Below are 19381 nucleotides of genomic sequence, written 5' to 3'. Positions count from 1 at the left end.
TCCTCCAGGAGGGCTGCTTTGCCGTCTCATTACTCGTCCCGTGCTCGGCTCGGGTGCCCTGGTGGTGGTTTTGACTGGTTTCAGAGGCCAGGCAGGAGCTGGTTGTCCACGTACTCCGGTCCCCTGCCCGAGGCCTTCCAGGGCCGTATGGACCATCACGTGTGTGTCTGTGAGGCATGGTGCCCAGTGGGCAGTGGAACTGATGTCTCTGCTTGTTCAGGGCCTCGGCTGCCGCAGACCTGCCCAGTGAGGCCGCTGCCTCTGTGCAGCACTTGGTGGAGAGCTGTGGGGGAGTGTAGATTTCGGGGTGTGCAGGGAGGGCAGCAAGTGTGTGGCCCCCTCTTCTACCATCTGTTTTAGCATGAGCTGCTTGAGGTCCAGTCTCCCAACTAGCCTGGATGCCAGAGGCCCTGGGGAGGCTGGGTGGGCAACTGCCTGGTGACTGGACCCCTCGGTCCCTGGCCCTGCATGGTGGGCTCTGCCCTTGGTGCTGAGCTGCTTCCCTGGCTCCCGTGCCCTGGGGTCAGAGGCTCACTGTCTGAAATGATAGCTGGATTCCAGCTTTGGGATGAGGGTCAAAGCCAGTGGCCTTGTTCTGACGTCTGGCATTCCTGGTTTGGCAGCCCGTGAGTGGCCGAGCTCGGCTGCGTCTCCTGCGGTCTGTGGCCTCGTGCCGCTTTTGGACTGTTTCCTCTTGCTCTGACCCTGCCTTATGCTCAGGCTGGGTTAGGGGTAGTGTCTGTGTGCGCTGGATTCGCAGCAGGTCCAGTGCAGCCTCCCTTCAGTCCTGCCAGCCGGGTCAGCACTGCCGTGGCGGGATCCCTGGGCTGAGGCAGGCCCTGCTCACCACTGCTGCCTGCCCGGCCCAGCCTGCGGGAAGCGCAAGGCACCCCACCCACAGGGGTCTCTGTATGACTCCCCAAGGCCCCCAGCAAGCATGGGTGCCTCCTGGGAGACTCGTACTGCGGGGGCCTGGGGGTGTCAGGTGGTAGGGACACTCGCCTTTAGGGGGGCGAGCCTGCAAACATGGTTAAAACCCAACACGGTGCTGCTGTGCGTCCAGGGGGGTCAGGAGGACCTCGCAGAGGGACGGGGGTTCTGGCCGGGTGGCTGAGGGATTCCAGCTGCCGTCAGTGCACGGAGCGCGGGATGAGACTGACGGCAGAAGTCTCACTCACGGGGGTTGGGCGCCCTCTGCCTGACGCCTGGGTCCTCCCCTGGGAGATTTGGGCCCTTGACCCAGAACTCACTCTTGAGCCCAGTCCTGGGAGGCTGCCTCTGTGTCCCAAGGCACTGGGCACTCAGCTTTCAAGCTGGAAGGAGCACCTCTCTGCGACACTCCCTGTCTGTTCGCGGGCTGTTCTGTCCTGGGCTGAGGTTGGAGCTCAGGGGCCACCGGCCAGGCCTGGAAGCCCCACCCTGGGTCGGCCCAGAGGTCTGGTGTCCTCCTGTCTGGGCTGGAGCCAGGTGGGAGGAGACGCGAGCTAATCCCCCTCTTCTCCGGCTTCTCCTAGACTTTGCAGAGTTTGTTTTCCTGGGTCTCTTCCTCACAGAGATGTCCCTGAAGATGTACGGCCTGGGGCCCAGGAGCTACTTCCGGTCCTCCTTCAACTGCTTCGATTTTGGGGTGAGTGAGCCACCTCGTCAGGGACGCCTGCTGGGGGTCCAGACGGGTCCGCGGTGTCCTGGCCGGAGAGCGCACACACCCCTCCCACGATGCCGTACCCAGTGTGAGCTGGGGCCTGTGGGGCAGAGCCCGGGGGCTGGGGGACTGTGATCCCCTGTGGGTCAGAAGGGCTGCTGGCAGGCAGGGGAGGCCTGTCCTGGTCAGGCCCTGACTGGTGCGGGTGCTGGCCATGGGCAGCCTCCTTCCCTCCCTGGCCCTGTCTGTAGAGCCTCAAGATCAGCTTAAGGCTCTGTGGCCTCCTCTGCACCTGGTGTGCGATCTTCTGAATGCCTGCTGTCCCGTGGAGGCTCAAGGGGGCTGCGGTCCTGACCCCCTTCATTCCTGTGGGTCTGGTCCTGGGCACATGCAGCAGCGCTTCCTGGGGAGGCCGGAGGGGAGCAGTGGGCCTGGGTCCCTTCACCAGCCTCTGCAGGTGAGGGAGGCCTGGAAGGCAGGTGTTTCTGAGGCTCACTGTGGATGAGCACAGGGCCGGGCAGCGAAGAGTCCCCCTCCCTGGGCTCCTCCCTGTGTTGAGCCCAGAGCCTGGGGATGGGGTGCTGTTGACATCTGTCCAGAGGCTGAGTTCTGACCTGGTGGAGGCTCTGAGTGAGAAGCGGCCGTGCCACAGCCCGAGGAGGCCTTGCACCTCTGCAGACTTCTCAGAAGCCAGGGAGGAGGCTGGACCTAGGTCGAAGGAAAGCTTCGACTTGGGATGCAGTTTAACGTTACCTTTTCCTCTCTGCGCTGCAGTGCAGCTGACAGACAGTGTCTACGACTTTGTCAGATTTTCACGACGACTCACTTCATGCATGAATAACTGGAGACGTTGTGTGATGGGCCCAGGACTGCCCAGCTAGTGTGCAGGGGAGTCAGTGCTGGAGCCCGGGGTGGGCGTCGTGCACCCGCCATGCTGCCTGAGCTCTGGGCGGGGGAAGGCGGTGGCTGCCCAGGTGCTCTCTGGGACACGTGGGCACCTGCGATTTTCATAGATGGTTGTGGGGAAGCCAACTCTTCTACTCCTTTGCCTTCTTGGTTACAAAGAAAGCTGTGGTGCGCATAGGCAGAGGGGACCCAAAGAGGGGAGGAGACTTCAGAGTGACGGTGTGTGGGAACCAGCTAGGCCCCAGGGCAGGGGAATAATTTGCACACAAGCCAACAAAGTTTTCCAAAACGTAGCAGCTTAAAACAAGCATCTATTATCTCAGTTTCTAAGGGTCAGGAATCCAGGCGTGGCTTTACAGGGTGCCTGTGGCCCGGGATCTCTCACACGTTTACAGCCCAGCTGAGGCCGGGGACGCAGTCATCCCAAGGCTTGATCAGGACTGGAGGGTTGCGTTCAGGCTCCTCACAGGCTGTTGATCGGACTCGCTCGTGGTTGGTGACTGGCCCCGCTTCCCGGTCCCGTGGCCTCTCCACAGGCTGCTTGCGTGTCCTCACCGTGTGGCAGCCCGTGATGCGAGTACCTGACAGAGGCTACAGAAACCAGTCTCAGGAGAGACAGCCGTCAGCCTTGCTGTTGTATTAACATTCGTCAGGAAGGAGTCGCCGGGCCCGCCCGCTTTTCATGGGGAGAATGCTACCCAGGGATGCGAACACCAGGAGGCAGGGGTCCTTGGGGGCCGTCCCGGAGGCTGACTGCCACAGTCTGCTGATCCAGTGTAAGATACGGTGTAAGTGTAAGATACACTCACCTCCACTCCCAGTTCCCCAGACACATCCCATCACAGCATCGGCTCAGCGCCCCGAATCTCGTCATCCAAATCGGACCCAGGTCTGGTTGAGGCTCCTACAGTTTCTTTCGATCTTAGAGCCGTGAGCTGAGAGAGACGAGCTATCCACGCCCACACCCAGCATACAGCAGTGGGACGGGCAGGGGTAGCTGCTTTAGACCTTCCCGTTCAAAACCAGTGGGCCAGTGGGATGCACAGGAGGGCCGGCTGGACTGCAGCCAGCACGTGTTGGGAAAGCCCTGACCCGTTCTGGGGCCTGGGGGCCCTTGGGCTCTTGGTTCTACCCGAGTCCCCTCCCCTTTCCGTGGAAGGTAGGGAACGTTCGAGTCCCCTTCCGTTCCGTGGAAGGTAGGGAACGTTCGAGTCCCCTCCCCTTTCCGTGGAAGGTAGGGAACGTTCGAGTCCCCTCCCCTTTCCGTGGAAGGTAGGGAACGTTCGAGTCCCCTCCCCTTTCCGTGGAAGGTAGGGAACGTTCGAGTCCCCTCCCCTTTCCGTGGAAGGTAGGGAACGTTTCCAGCTGAGGTCTTCTTGGCCTGCTTCCTGCTTAGTAGAATTGTGGGATCCAAAGGCCTCATTTTGGTTTTTGCATTTCAACCCAAGCTGGTGACATTTTTGTGCATGTAAGCCTTTTAAGAGCATTGTGGGTGTGTTGTGAGCCTTCCCAGAGTTCAGTCCATTGGACGGAAGCCGTGCCCACAGCTCTCTTAGAGACGAGCCCTTCTCGGACTGAGCTGCTGCTGAGATGACCAAGGTCAACACCCTCCCACGTCCTGGAGGACTTACTGCTTCGAGAGGCCCATTTGCGAGGCTCACCCTACATCCCTGGAAGGGCCGGAAAGCAGCTGAATATGCTCGGAGGCCCCGCCTTTGATCTTTTGGGATCTTCCATACCAGCCCCCACTGTGCCCTTGGCTTCATTTTTAGACCGTGCCATTTCTTTTTTTTTTTTGACCATGCCATTTCTTAACGTTGGCCTTATTTGGTCTCTGGAGAGGCTGAGCATCTCCCAAACTAGCGAGTTGTGGCTTCTCTTCACTTAGCAGCGCTTCCTCCGTTCCCGCCCTCCTCCCGCCTTGGGCCGCGAGCAGCAGGAGACGCCAGGCAGCAGCGCCGCGTGCACTCTGCTTGGACGGCGCCTCCACCAGCGCCCCAGCGCAGGAGGCACGTCTCCGCTGCCCCTGCGGCTGCAGCGTGGCTCTCTGCCCGCTCCCCTCCTTAGTTTCCTGTGCCCCCTCACTCTCCTGCAGGCCTCACGGGCGGCACCTTCAGCGTCCAGAGTCCTCGGAAGAGTGTGTTCAGGGCGCCTCAGGCCGTCGCCGCTGTGCTGCTTGGGGCCGCCCCCCGACTCCAGAGCCGCCCCGCGCCTGGGCACCTTAGTTCAGCAGCACGGCACTCCTGCTTCCGAAGTCGGCATTGGTCTTTCCTTCTGGGTAACAAGTTACTCCAGGGCTTAGTGGCTTAAGGCAGCACATGTTGTCCTCTCATTCTGGTGGGGGAGCAGTCAGGCTGTGACTCTCGGGTCCCTCCTGAGGTTCAGTCCTCACAGCCCCCGCTGGGCTGGAGAGCTCCCTTCCAAGCTTGTGCTCGTGACTGTTGACAGACCTCAGAGAGTCATCCTCCGGCCTCACTCTGGCGGCTGCTGGCAGGCTCGGGCCTGGTCACGTGGGCCTCTGCACAGGCTGCCCCAGTGTCCTCACAACACGGCAGCCGTGGCCCAAGAGAGGGCCGAGAGCACGAAGGCCAAAGCCTCAGGCTTCTTGTAACTGTTCTCAGAGGTGCCAGCCCGTCACGTTTGTTGTGTTCTGTTTGCTGGAAGTGGGTCACTAGGTCCAGCCCACCCTCCAGGGGACGGGGGTGTACAAGGGGGGAACCCGAAGCAGTGGGGATCATGGGGGCCGTCCTGAGAGGCCACCTACATTGTGAACCAATGCGAGCAAATTCTGAGGCTTACTGGGAAATAGGAGACATGTTGGAAGAGTGACAGTGAGAAGAAAGCAGATTCCGAACACAGCAGGCCTCGGCCCCGGGCACGATCTGGGTGCTGCGTGACGCTGAGACGAACCGGTGGTGACTTTCGGGGGACCAAGGACAGACGCGGCAAGCTCGCTCCATTCGCTGCCCTGCTAGGGCCGTAGCGGGTGCGGCAGCTGTGAGCAGGTCTGATCTCCCCTGAATGGTGTGCTTGCGTCCAGGGGGGAAACGTGCAGCGGAAGGCTGTGCATTTGGGGCGATGCGGAGCTGGCGCAGCCAGCAGACCAGACACGCAGGGTCGTGGACCAGCGCTAACCCGCAGGGACCGCTGCCCTGGCATAGTCGCTGTTGGTCAGGCTTGGTGAGGTGTTGATGTCGAGCTGATCCTGTTTGCAGCTGGTATGAAGTGGGTGGAAGCGACTGAAACCTTGGGTGATGTGTGAGCCCAGCGAAGCGAAAGGGAATTTAAGAGATCGACGTTCGGCAGTGGAGTTCTCCCCACCAGCTGCAGAAGCCAGCTTAGAGGGAGTGAGAATTAGCCACACGCACGAAGGGCACACGAGCGCTCACGCTGACCGCAAGCCCGGGTGTGCCCTGTGAGGTGCAGTGGCCAGGGAGGGAATTCTGTTTGGCTGCCGTTGGGTGAGGGGTCCGCTGTGCTTCAGCCCTGCTGCTCTGTCCTTTCTGAGTCCCTCACATGAGACACTGATGCTGAGGAGTGGCTGGAAGGAGGGGCAGGCCTCTTGCCCGCAAGTCCCGGTCCACCAACGTGGACGGCGCCCAGGATGACTGTTGGTGAAACAAGGGGCAGGCTTGCGCCCATCTATCCTTGGTGGTACTTGCTGGCTCCCGCTGTTCGGAAGAAGACAAGATGCAGTTATGAACTGGAGCATCTCAGAGGTGGCAGGACCAGAAAGGGGATGTTACAAGGAAGCAGAGTCTGCTCGTCTGTGTGAGAGCAGCGTAACAGTCAAAGCTGTCGCAGGCGGTTTGCCGGCCCCAGAGGGTCACCGGGCTGTGATGGAGCACAGGGGAGGCATCAGACGAGGAGGCTTTAGGATCTGCCGGGAAAGCTGCAGCCCCGCTCGCCCCTGTTCTGTGTCCTCCTGGTGTGTCTGGGTGGGGGAAGGGCGGACACCGTCTGCAGCTCCCGGAGGCGGCGGGGGCTCAGTGTGAGGCCTGTGCCTCCTGTCGCCTTCTGTGGCTTGAGCTGCAGACAGGGTGGGTGGGGCAGATGTTTACGGAGAGAAGCAGCCGCACGCGCGCCCCAGGCTGACTCATCTCCGTTGCAGGTCATCGTGGGGAGCATCTTCGAAGTGGTCTGGGCGGCCATCAAGCCAGGAACCTCCTTTGGGATCAGTGTGCTGCGGGCACTCCGGCTGCTGAGAATCTTCAAAGTCACGAAGTATGTCATCCGTGCGCTTTGGGGGGCGGGGGCGCAGGCAGTGTGGGAGCCAAGCCAACACGGGTGCCGCTCCTGGGGACGGGCGGCGTGGGTCTTGCCCTCAGCGGCCTGGAATCTCTTTCTGTGGGTTTTAACTGGTTAAAAACAGAAGACAGTCACAAAGCAGCCCACGCGAGCGAGGGCCACAGCCCACAGGACTTCGTGTCGGCCCTGGGAGCCTGTCTACCTGCAGCGCCATGTCCAGCCTCAGCACTGCCCCAGCACTTCTGGTTCTTTCGTTAGCTCGTTCCCCACGGTTTCACCCTGTCTCCTCTCTTGAAATCAGCAAGCCCACCTTTCAACCTCAAAGGATGACTCTGCTCCATAGTTGATAGAGAAAACAGAGGTTATCAGATGGATGTTTTCCCATCGTCCCGCCCCTAAGTCTGCTCACCTACCCTGCAGGCCTGCTCCCGTCCTGGCCCGACGGGACTCTGACCTTCTGACCTGAACTCCCAGGCCTGCCTTTTCCACTCGGGGCCGACGCTGCCTGGCCTGTCCTCGGTGGCAGGACGGGGCCCTGACCGTGTATTCAGTTTCATCCCACTTGGCTCTTCACAGCCTGGAAGCAGGTCTCTCCTTTTTGCCCACAAGGAGGCTGAGGCCCAGGCCAGAATGCGACGCAGGCCAAACCTCCCCCCTCTCTGCCAGATCAGCAGTGCTGGGAAGGGGGGCCGCCCTTGTCCACAGCTGTCTCGGCAGCAGCAGAGCTGCCCTCACCCCAACGGCCATGGCCGTAGGACTCCACAGTGGTACCCGAGCCACCCCGAGGCTCTGAGGCTCCCACCCCGCGAGCGGCTGGAGCGCGTGGCCCGCACGTGCCTGGCACCGGCCTCCGCGCAGTGTCCCCGGTGGCCCGGGTCACGACGACTGTGGGACGGTCCAGACCAAGCCTGCGCAGGTGGCTTGGGCTCCAGGCCCCCGCTGCAGTGACCGACACAGCCTCCCAGTCTTTCTATTCTGTTTTAAATCCAAACCTGAGGCCATTCGAGGTCAGGACAGTTTAACCGTGGAGGAGCTTTGACAGGAGTTCGGCCGGCTTGGCCCACAAAGGCTGCTGGGTGCCCTGCGCCGCCTGCCCTCCGTGCTCTGCTGCTTCTGCGGGAGAAGGGGCTTCAGGAGGTGACGGCCGGTGCTGCCCTCTCCTTGGTCGTGGGCCTGGCATCTTAGCAGCTCCATTTCCTCCTGAAAAGCGGGTGGCCCCTGTCCTGACGTGGGCTGACCTACACCCCGCCCATCCCACGACAAGGCTGTTTGGAGTCTTCCAGCCCATCTCCCGTTAACTCTCACCTACCTAGTCAGAGAGCCTGAGGAGGATGGTGGGCCTCTGTGAAGCAGCCTTGGGGACAAGGGCCCAGGGATGCCCCAGGCAGATGCCCTAGTCCAGGGCAGAGGACAGCAAGTGCAAAGGCACAGAGGCATGTGGTACGTCTGCCTGGGCTCTCCTGGGGGTCGCAGCTGGAGGGGACTCATCACCCAGCGAGCCAGCAGCAGCTAGACCGTGGGCAGACCTCAGGGGGCCTGTGAGCCAGGGGGGGCCAGCTGAATGAGAGGGACAGAGTCTCGGACCCCCAGGAGCGTTGGAGGGGTGGGGTGGAGGGGAGTCGAGGCTGGAGGGCTGCTCCGCACTGTGTGGCCCTGGACCTCTGGGAAGGGCCGCTGGGGTCAGCGTCTGCACCCCGTGCCCGGCCTGCTCAGTGGAGGCTCTTTGCGCGGGGACCCGCGTGCTGAGGGTGGCGATGCTGATGGATGCTCCAGTGCAGCCCCTTCTCCTGTGTGGCCGTGGCCCTCGCTTCCCGCGAGTTGGCCTGAGGGGGTTGAGGGGCGAAGGCAGCGTGGTCGTGGGGGTGGGGAGACTGGGGAGCAGGTGTAGGAGGCGACCGTGAGCCTAGCGCTGGACCCTTGGCGTCTGCTGTCCCGGTGGGCAGGGGGCGGGCGCGGCCCAGACGGGTGGTCTGGACCCCTGAGAAAGTACTCTCCACACACCGAGCGTGGGCCCTCAGGCCAGCAGGCGCCGGAAGCCACAGGCACGTGCGTCCGTGTCCGGGCGTCCAGGCGCTCGGACCAGGCCTCTCCCCGCAGGTACTGGAGCTCCCTGCGGAACCTGGTGGTGTCGCTGCTCAACTCCATGAAGTCGATCATCAGCCTGCTCTTCCTGCTCTTCCTCTTCATCGTGGTCTTCGCCCTGCTGGGCATGCAGCTCTTCGGGGGACAGTAAGTGAGGCCGGGCCCCGGACGCAGCGCTCAGAGGGGATGGTGCCGCCCCGGGTGCGTCCTCCGCTCCCCTCCCTGAGGGTCCTGAGGGGGGCCGCTGGCACCAGACGCAGCCCGTCCAGCCCGATGGGGCTGCCTCTGTCCAAGACCCTTGTTCCTCTCAGGTTCAACTTTCAGGACGAGACTCCGACGACCAACTTCGACACCTTCCCCGCCGCCATCCTCACGGTCTTCCAGGTAAGGCTCCCGCTCCTGGCTCACTTCTGGCGTGTGGGGCCCCCCTGCCGGGTATGCAGGGCACACAGCCTGCCTTCCCCGTCAGCCCCTCCCGCCTCTGACGTGCGCCCCCCGCGCTGGGACCAGGTCGGAAGGAGCTGCCCGAGGAACAGGTGGACACCTTGGGAGGCCCTGGCTTCAGGTCGCCACTTACCTCTCTGCCCCCGAGACCTGGAACCAATCACAGCCGTCGTCCATTGAGAGTCGAGTGGAAAGCACTCCCCAGGCTTCTCCCTCCAATGGCTTGGCCCCAGCGGCCCCTGTTTCCCTTTGTGTCTGGAAACATGCCGCCCGCAGCCCCTGGGGACGCTGAGCCTTGGTTCCCTCTTGAGGACTCTCCCGGTTCAGCGCTGTCCCCCTCACAGAGCTGTGGCCCCTGGGTGCCCCACAACTGGCCTCACCAATGAGCACCCTCCGCCACACCTGAGGCCAAGCAGGACAGGCGGGGGCGGCGGGGGTGCCCACAATGGCACTTAGGGAAGCCCACAGGCTGCAGGTGCTCTGGCCAGGGCCCTGCCTGGCTCCTGGCCTCTGGGGCCGCTGGCGCTGCCCCCCAGCCAGCGCTGGAGCCACAATGAGTGTATGGAGAGGGGACCTTTGGGGCTCCTCTCTCAAAGGAAGGCGTCTTTCCAGCCGACCGTTTGAACCACACTAGACGCTTGCTGACAGAGTGACTCAGTCTCGTGATGTCACCCGCAAGCCCCCCTCCCGACCTGGGTGGAGCAGAGCAGCTCTTTTCCCAGAGGTTCGTCTGCTCCCGGCCTGGCAGGACTCCAGACCCCGGGCTGTCATCGTTCTGTTTCCTGTCCGACCCCACTTTCGGGTCCTGTGGCTTCGCCGTCCTCTGAGCTTTAAGGATTGGGTTGCCCGTCAGCGTACTACCCTTCGCACCTTCTCCATCAGAAGCATCGCCAATGGCTTGACTGACTCAGAGCTGGGGAAGCGTCCAGCCCTTTAAGGAGGCCGAGAGAGTGGTCGAGGCTGGAGGAGGCTGAGAGGACGGCCAGGACAGACTGTTGGCCCAGCCGGGCCTGTGACGCCCACAGGATGATGCTGGGTCGAGGGCCTGAGACCCAGGCCGGAGCCCCTGCTTCTGAATGGGGTTGGAGAGGGCACAGGGAGGCATGTGACCAGGGGGAGAACAGCTTGAACTCTGCTCCTGGTGAAGCTGCCTGACCACGCCCACAGGTGGAGGGTGAGCCGCTCCTAAGAAACTGAAGCAGCACACTAATGCAGGCGCCGTTAACCCTCAGAGGGTGAAGGAAGAACTCAGCACAAAATTACGGAAGAAAGCCACCTCGGACCTGAGGATCTCCGGTTAATGCGAAAGATAACTAAGTAACATTCCTGGAAGTAAAAGACACAGCTGCTTAAATAAAAAGTGGAGGCTGAACCGCACACTGACGTGATCCTCTCAAGAACGCGGAGGACCTGAGCCAGCTGCGGCTCAGAGGTGGAGAGAGAGGGCGCCAGCGATGTTCCAGAAAGAGCTGAGACCTGGACACAGCCTGATACAGAGAAAATCTTGAAATCTGTTCTAGAAAGACAGAGCTCCTGCAAAAGAATGCCAGGCTGATGGCAGGCCTCTCGTGGCAATGATGCCAGAAGGTCTGGGAAAAGCAACTTTAAAATATTGGAGGACGGTCCCTGTTGGCCTGGAATTCCCACTCAGAGAGCCGCAATTCGAGGTGGAAGAAAGACACACCCAGACACAGATTCTGAGAGTCACAGCCAACTGCTGAAAGCGCTGCAGACACGGATATGGATATGTCTAGGAAAGAGGATAAATGGGGAGAAAAGGTGCATTAACCCAAGGAGAAGCAGAAAAGCTGGGCTATTTCAGAAACTGAATAATTTCTGAATACTAATTGAATAATTGAAAAATCTACCTGCCCTGGAGACACGCTGACAGATTTACAAGTGAATTCTGCTGCATATTTCAGAAAGGTTACTCCAATTTTATACAGACGACTCCAGGGAAGTTAAAGAGGAAACACCCACCCTTTTTATGAGACTGGAATAACCTTGATATGAAAACACTAGACAAGGGCAATATAAGAGAACGAACATATAGATTACTGTCACACACAGAGAGACAAAACGTCCTGAGGGAAGTACTGGATGTACTTAAAGATCATCTTTATGATCAACTTGAATTTATCCTAGAAACGCAAGATGATTTAACGTTAGAAGGTCTATTAATGTAATTCATCTTAACAGATTAAAGAAGGAAAAAAAACACATATGATCAGAGAAAACATTTGAACTCTAGCAAAAGCACAGCCAAGCACCAGAGAGAGAGGCAGATGAAACAAGACTGACAAATTGTGTTGATGGTTGAAGCTGGGTGATGAGTACGTAGGGATATATTACACTCTCCACTTTGTGTGTTTGAAACTGTCCATCGTGAATTTTGTTTTCTAAAAGAAAATCCCATGATAAAACCCAACACTCCTTGCAAATAAAAACCCTTAGCAGATTATGCTAGTATCAGTGGTCTTAGTGCAGTAGAATAAGAAAAAAATGAAATAACATTTCTCAGGATTGCCAAGGAAGAAAGAAAAATGTCATTATTTACAGATGAAATACTTATACACACAGAACACTCATGTTGTCACTGCAGATGGACAGTTTGGTTATCCATAGACAAAAACGTGGAGTTGGATTTCTACCCTGTAGCAGATTTGAATATCAGTTCAGATGAATTAAGATGTAAATGTGAAGAGCGACTCTGAAATTTTAGAACATACAGGAGAGTAATGTTACTGACTGAAAGCAGGGAAAGCCTTCTTAAGGAAGATGTAGAAAAGCACAGATCATAAAGGAAAGCTTTGACAGATTTGGCTATTGAAATACAAATTTCTGTGCATCAAAAGACACCATAAAAAGGTCAAACGAAGAAGTCATAGGCTGGGAGTAGATGTTTCCACAGCATTAGCTAATAACCAACAGCCAGAATAAATAACCAATAACCAGAATAAATCGAAGACTTCCACAAATCAAAAAGGAAAGACAAATAATGCAGCAGGAAAGGGCAAAGTGTACAAGCAAGGAACTCAGGACAGGAAATCGGGCTGATGAGTAGACCTGTAAAAACCGTCATCTGTTTACGCATAGTCAGGAAATGCACAGTAAAGCCACCTGTCAGTTTAGCTGAAATTAAGAAATCTAACAGTCTCAAGGTTTAGAGAAGAGGTGGAGAAATGAGGATTCCTTTGTGCTGTTGGGGGGTTGGTAGAACCACTTTGGAAAGTAATGTCACAGTATCTAGCCCACCGGAACTCACACAACAGCAGTTGCTGTTGTGGGTATGTGCTCTGGAAGGTCCCTGGCCTAATGCACAGAGAGAGACCTGCGAGACCATCACAGCAGCATCATGTATGATGGCAAAACGCTGGAAACCTCTTGATTTTCATCATCAGGAGAGTGGATAAGGAGGGTGTGTTCCGTCTGCGCAGCAAGACCGTGAATGACCTAGAATTAACTATATTAACATGGATCACAAGCAATGTTAAGCTAAAAAAAAAAGAAAAGCAAGATTTGAAATAATACAAGGCATATGATACTATTTAACTAATTTTTTAAATTGAAGTATAGTTGATTTACAATGTTGTGTTAATTTCTGCTGTACAACAAAGTGATTCAGTTATACGTATATACATTCTTTTTCCATTATTTTCCATTATGGTTTAGCATATGATACTAAATATTTAATAAGGATGGAAACATCTTGTTTCAAAACACATTGCATAGCAAGTTTATGGTATATATGGAGGTACAGGTGTAAAAGCTTGCATGGGAATGTTTAACACCAAATTCAGGGTGAGGTGGGCTTGGGGAGAGGAGGAATGAGACTGGAGATTTCTATTGAGGGAACTTCAGCTACATTTTAAAGTTTTATTTCTTAAGCTGGGTAATGGGTACACAGAGTTTTAAATATTATTCATTGTACCTTTCTGAATGTTTGAACTGGTACATAATTTAAAATTAAATGGGTACAAAAAGATAAACTCAGTAGACCTTAACCAAAAGAAAGCTGGTGTAATGTTAACATCAGCCAAAATAGAAGTGAAAAAGAAGGTGAGAAAAAAGCTGTTGTAAAAATCAGGAAGTACATTACGCAACAATAAAAGGAAGATGCAGCCTCACGGCACGGCTCAAAAAGCATACCAAGCAAAACCCGACAGAATTACAGGGAGAAATCAGCAGTCCACCCTCTTTTAAGAGACTTATACTTCTATCAGACTGAAGGATGAAGCTGATCAGGGATTAGACAGGATGTAAAAGAACTCACGAGCACAGCAGTCACAAATCGGCTGGTGCGCACAGAACTTGCCGATTGATAGTGAATAAAATAGCCATTATTTGGGGCACAAGGAGCATTCACAGAAACCGATCACTTGTTAAGTCGCTCCGGAAATTTCTACAAGCATTAAAGAATCACAGTCCTACAGCGCACATTCTTTTTTTTTTAAATTTATTTATGTTGTTTATTTTTCTTTGGCTGCGTTGGGTCTTTGTTGCTTTGCGCGGGCTTTCTCTAGTTGCAGCGAGCAGGGCTACTCTTCGTTAAGGTGCGCAGGCTTCTCATTGCGGAGCACAGGCTCTAGGCACGTGGGCTTCAGTAGTTGTGGCTCGCAGGCTCTAGAGCACAGGCTCAGTAATTGTGGCACACGGGCTTAGTTGCTCTGCAGCATGTGGGATCTTCTGGGACCAGGGATCGAACCCGTGTCCCCTGCACTGGCAGGCAGATTCCGAACCACTGAACCACCAGGGAAGTCCAGCACATTCTTGATATTACTTAAATAAATAGAAAGCACTAGTAAACAGTCACTTAAGATCTTCCCCATATTTGAAAGCTGAGGGTTTGGGTTGAAGAAGACAGCACAGTGGGCAGTACAGAATATTTAGGACTGAACAATAATTAGCAAAGCTCATAGGATGAGTCTGAAGCAATACTTAGAGGAAAACTTAGAGTCTTAAAAGCAATTATCAAGATAAGAGAATGACTAAAAATAAATAAGTTAAGTGCTCATCTTAAAAATCTAGAAAAAAGAATAATAGAGTAAACCAAAGAGAAATTGAAAGCAGGAAAAAATGATGCTAAGAGCAGACATTAATGAAACATAAAACTAAAATACCAAGATAACAAAATCCTAAAAAGCTCGTTCTCAATAAGGCTAATAAAGTAGATAACTTTATAGCAAGACTGATCAAGAAAAAAAGCACAAATAAAAAGTATAGCCCAATGCAACAAACTAGTGAATATAATGAAAAAGAAGCAGACTCACAGATAAAGAGAATAAAAGAGTGGTTACCAGTGGGGAAAGGGGAGAGGGGAGGGGCAATATAGGGGTAAGAGGTACAAACTATTACGTATAAAATAAGCTACAAGGATATATTGTACGATATAGGGAATATAGACATATTTTATAATAACTATAAATGGCATATAACCTTTAAAAATTGTGAATCACTGTATTGTACACCTGTAACTTACATAATATTGTACATCAACTATGCTTCAATAAAAAAATATTTTTTTTGAAAGTATAGCCTAAAAGGGAGGTATAACTACAGAAAAGGGAGATATTTTTAAAATCCCAAAAGAATATTATGGCAACTTTATGCCAATAGGTTTGAAAACTTAGATGAAATGTGCACTTCTATAGGAAAACATCAGTTACTTAAATCAGCTCAAGAAGAAAAAAGAACTGGATAATTTTATAACCATTAGAGAAATGGAATCCCTAGTCAAAGCTCTCTTCCTGCCTTCCTGCCTCCTGCGCAGGGCTCGGGGAGTTATAAGGTGAGTTTTGCCACGCCTTTAAGGAACAGATGATAATGGACTCAGACACTTCCAGAGAAGGGAAGAAACCATCTCATGGGGCTAGGACAACCTTGACCCCACAGCCCGGCAAAGACAGCGTAAGGAAAGCAAAATGCAGACAGAGCGCGAGCTCTGTCAACCAAAAAAACTGCAGGAGGCTGCAAATAAGAAGTGTTTTGGGGTCTTAAGGACTGCAGTTCAAGAGACACAGATTTGGCTAAAATAAAAAGAGTGTCCTGGGGAAGAGAAAGAGTCGGGGGCTTGTAAGACAAAAGCCACGAGGCTGCGCTCTGACGCAAGAAGGGAACTGCGTGTCCTTCAAGGACGCCTGTCACCAGGCATTGTAGGGTAGGTGTCTGATAAGTGTCTTGAGTTTCTGACAGATGTTCTGGAGGCCTGCATTAGGACATGAAGTGGTCAAAGGCCAGATTCCATCCAGGCCTCCTGGCTCCACTTCAGAGAGCTCTCTCCTTCCACAGATCTGTGAGGCGGGGGCTTTGTTTTGTCGACTGAGGATGTCAAGTGCCTGAAGACTGCCTGACGCACAGCAGGCAGGCACTCTAAGTGTTCGCTCAGCGAAGGTAGATGCAAATAGTCTGAAATAGAATACTCAAAAATCAAATCCAATTGTGTATAAAATAGAACCTCATGGCTAAACTGTGCTTATCTCAGTAATACAATAATTTGTCAATGTAATTTCCTGATCTCTACAGTTTAAAAGAGAAAAATAAGCATATCAATAGATTTAGAAAGATAGAATATTGATATGATGATGAAAAACATGTTATACAAAGAACTTAAAATACTGAGGACTCAAAAAAAAAAAACAAAACCGAAAACAAACCCACAGCTAGTTGGGTGATAGCTAATATGGATGGGTTTCTTTTTTTTTTTTTTTCTTTTTTTTGCGGTACGCGGGCCTCTCACTGTTGTGGCCTCTCCCGTTGCGGAGCACAGGCTCAGCGGCCATGGCTCCTGGGCCCAGCCGCTCCGTGGCACGTGGGATCTTCCCGGACCGGGGCACGAACCCGTGTCCCCTGCATCGGCAGGCAGACTCTCAACCACTGTGCCACCAGGGAAGCCCAGGTTTCTTTTCTGAAGAGATGGAAATAAAATTCTAAATTCAGAATTCTAAATTGTGAATTTAGAATTCAGTTCTAAAATTGACTGTGGTAATGGTTGCACATATTTGTGAATATACTAAAAACCATTGAATTATACACTTTAAGTGACTGAATTATATGGTATGTTAATTATATCTCAGTAAAGCTATTATTTTACAAAGACCGTTGCAAACATCACAGATAAAAGATTGTTGGTGGTTAATTTTATGTCAACTTGACTGGACCATGGGGTGTCTAGATTAAGCATTATTTCTGGGTGTGTCTATGAAGGTGTTTCTGGATGAGACGAGCATTTGAATTGGTGGACTGAGAAAGCAGATGTGGAAGCCTCACCCAGTCCACCGAAGGCCTGAGTAGAATAAAAGGGCTGAGTTAAGGGAGAGTCCACTCTCGCTGCCCGACCATCTTTGAGCTGGGACATCCGTCTTCTCTTGTCTTTGGACTCAGAGTTGGGCTGAAACTTACACCATTGTCTCTCCTTGTCAGCTGTGGGTCTTGGGACTTATTCTCCATGACCACAAGATATACCCAGACATCTCCCCTTGGTTCTGTTTCGCTGGAGAACCCAGACTAATACAGATTGAAAGCATAACTAAGGATATCTAGTATTCAGGCAGTTGAAGTCAATGTAATAAGAAAAAGAAAGAGGCAGAAGAACTGGAAAGGAATAGACAAAATAGTTATTATTTACAAATGGTGCGATTATTTACATAGAAAACTCAAGAGAATCAATTAGAAATAATAAGAGAATTCATTGTTGCTGAACACAAGGTCAACACAGGAAAAATAAAGCTTTTCTATATAACAGTATCATTCAATTAGAATATTCAATTAAAATGAAAGACTTCATTTACAGTAGTAACACAAGCTATGTTATCCAGAAATAAATCCACAAAAAGTATGCAAGACTTTTACAGGTGAAATTATAAATTGTTATTAAAAGACCGAAAGAACTGAATACCTATGTTTATAAATGGGACGCCTTACTGTGGTAAAGGGATCCGTTCTCCCTAATTTAATTTGGGATCCAAGTCCCAACAGAACTGCTCTTGGAATTCAGCATATTGATTCTGTGGCAGAGTAAATGGCCAAGGATAGCCAGGACAGTCCAAGAAGGAGTGACGTGCCCCTCCAGATATCAAGACTTATTATAAAGCTACAGTAATGAAGATTGTGAGGCATAAAGACAAAGTATCAACGAACAGACTAGAGAGCCCAGAAACATGCCCAAGCCTATGTAGGAAGTTGCTCATGTGAAAAAGATGGCATTTTAAATCAATGGGAGCGGGATGGGATGGTCAAAAAACGAGCCTTCTGTGTGGAAGAAAGGAGGTCTTCATCCTCAGGTGTGCACAGAGCAGTAACCACAAGCCCTAGTTGGGTTAGAGACCTAAAAGCCAAACTTTAAAATGATTTGAAGAAATAGAGGAAAATTATTTATGACCTTGGGACGGAGAGAGATTTCTTAAGGGGCAAAAAGCAGAAACCATGAAGGAAAAGACGGACACATTTGACTTCATTCAACCTCTTTACAACACAAACAATTAGTTAGAGGCAGAAAGGAGACCAGCAGAAGGTTTCTCCAGTAGACATTGCAGATAGAGAGCTAGCATATACAAGAATACTTAAGGAAGTCAGTAAGAAAAGGTGAGTTACCAGAAATCCAAGCCAAAGTGTTGAAAAGGCCACAGAAAGGAGATCTGAGCAGCCACTGGATACAAGAGAAGACGTCCCGCCTGCCTGGCTCTTCCGTTCACCGCTCCGGCCGGGAGCTATCAAAGGGTGTGACTGCGCTCAGTTTGGGACGAGGGTGTGAGGAAGACAGAGCCTGCGTTGCTGGTGGGACTGTAATTTGGGATAAACACTTTGGAAATGTCTAGTGAAGTCAAAGGCGTGCAGAACCTACGATCCAGCAGAACCAGTTCTAGACAAACTTCATGTTCACAGTGGGACACACCGGCAAAAACCTCGGAAGTGCCTGTTGGGGAAGATGGGTGAGTACATGGAAGGGATCTATGCAGCACCTTCCACGAACAGTGGGTTTATACGTGTCCACCCGGGGAAACTTCAAAGATAAAAGAGTGAATGAACGGAATGATGATGTAGTCTGACACCTGCCCGTGCATGTTTAAAACACACGTGGTGTATTTCATTTATAGGCGTGTGTGTGTGCTGTGTGGTGTAGGACCACACAGACTGGAGGCCCCCCAGGTTCACGGTTGGGGTTGCCTGTCGAGGGTGATCGTGGGCAGTGGGACCTGATGCGAATATGACAAAATGTTAGCAATTTCCATTCTGAGTGGCAGACACACGAGTGTCTGTTACCTTATTCCCTTGTACTTTGCCCCAAATACAAGTGAAAAAGAGGCACGTGTTTCCCGATGGGGCAGGGACGGCATTTAGCCGCCCTCGTGGCCTGGACCCCCTGGGCCAGGGGAGGCAGGAACCTGGAGGGTCAGAGGCCCTGTAGCTGTTGTCTGGCCGTGAGCGGCTTGTGCCCCTCTGCGAGCCTCAGTTTCCTCACTGGTGCGGCAGTGACCAGGCAGCTCTGGGACGTGGGAAGCTCTGCCATGGTCTCCTTGCCTTTGCTCGCCTTTCTCTCCTGCTGGGAGCTCCCTTTCCATTCTTGGCAGAAACCCAGAGCATATTCATCTTGACCCAGCCCAGCAGCCATGTCCTTCTGGAAGTTTCTCTGGAGGCTCCTGGGCCACCTTAACCATCATCCAGGGACCTGTGTGTGCGCACTCGTGTGCCCATGGGCTTGTGGGTGTGGGCGTGCGTGTGAACGCGGGTGGCTGTGGGGACATGCCCCGGCTGCTCTCCCGCCCTCTGCAGATCCTGACTGGGGAGGACTGGAACGCGGTGATGTATCATGGGATCGAATCGCAAGGTGGAGTCAGCAAAGGCATGTTCTCGTCGGTTTACTTCATTGTCCTGACGCTGTTTGGAAACTGTATCCTTCTGCCGTCTGGGCAAGGGGGTCGGTGCTTCCTGGGCCTGCTCTCCCCTCCCTCCCCAGGAGGACGGAGCCGGTGGTCGGCACGAATGAACGTGTGGGCGGCTTTCCCATGGAGGGTGGGCCATGATGCACCCCTGCCCAGGAGCAGCTTGAGTTACAGATGCAGC

At 53.4% G+C, this 19381-nt stretch overlaps 1 protein-coding gene across 11 annotated transcripts in view; it reads left to right on the top strand.

Annotated features, from left to right (window-relative positions):
• CACNA1B (calcium voltage-gated channel subunit alpha1 B) overlaps positions 1–19381 on the top strand; it is a 194711-nt gene that overhangs the window by 73736 nt on the left and 101594 nt on the right. For all 11 annotated transcript variants that reach the window (XM_067742478.1, XM_067742476.1, XM_067742473.1 and 8 more), the window contains exons 12-16: positions 1515–1627; positions 6660–6772; positions 8894–9025; positions 9190–9262; positions 19091–19208. In XM_067742478.1, coding sequence (XP_067598579.1) covers positions 1515–1627; positions 6660–6772; positions 8894–9025; positions 9190–9262; positions 19091–19208 — 549 coding nt within the window. The remainder of the gene's footprint in view (positions 1–1514; positions 1628–6659; positions 6773–8893; positions 9026–9189; positions 9263–19090; positions 19209–19381) is intronic.

This window comes from Pseudorca crassidens, chromosome 7 (assembly GCF_039906515.1).
Source record: "Pseudorca crassidens isolate mPseCra1 chromosome 7, mPseCra1.hap1, whole genome shotgun sequence".
In the NCBI taxonomy this organism is placed as follows: domain Eukaryota; kingdom Metazoa; phylum Chordata; class Mammalia; order Artiodactyla; family Delphinidae; genus Pseudorca; species Pseudorca crassidens.
Note: the sequence above shows the minus strand (reverse complement) of the source record. Positions and strands in the feature narration are given on the sequence as shown.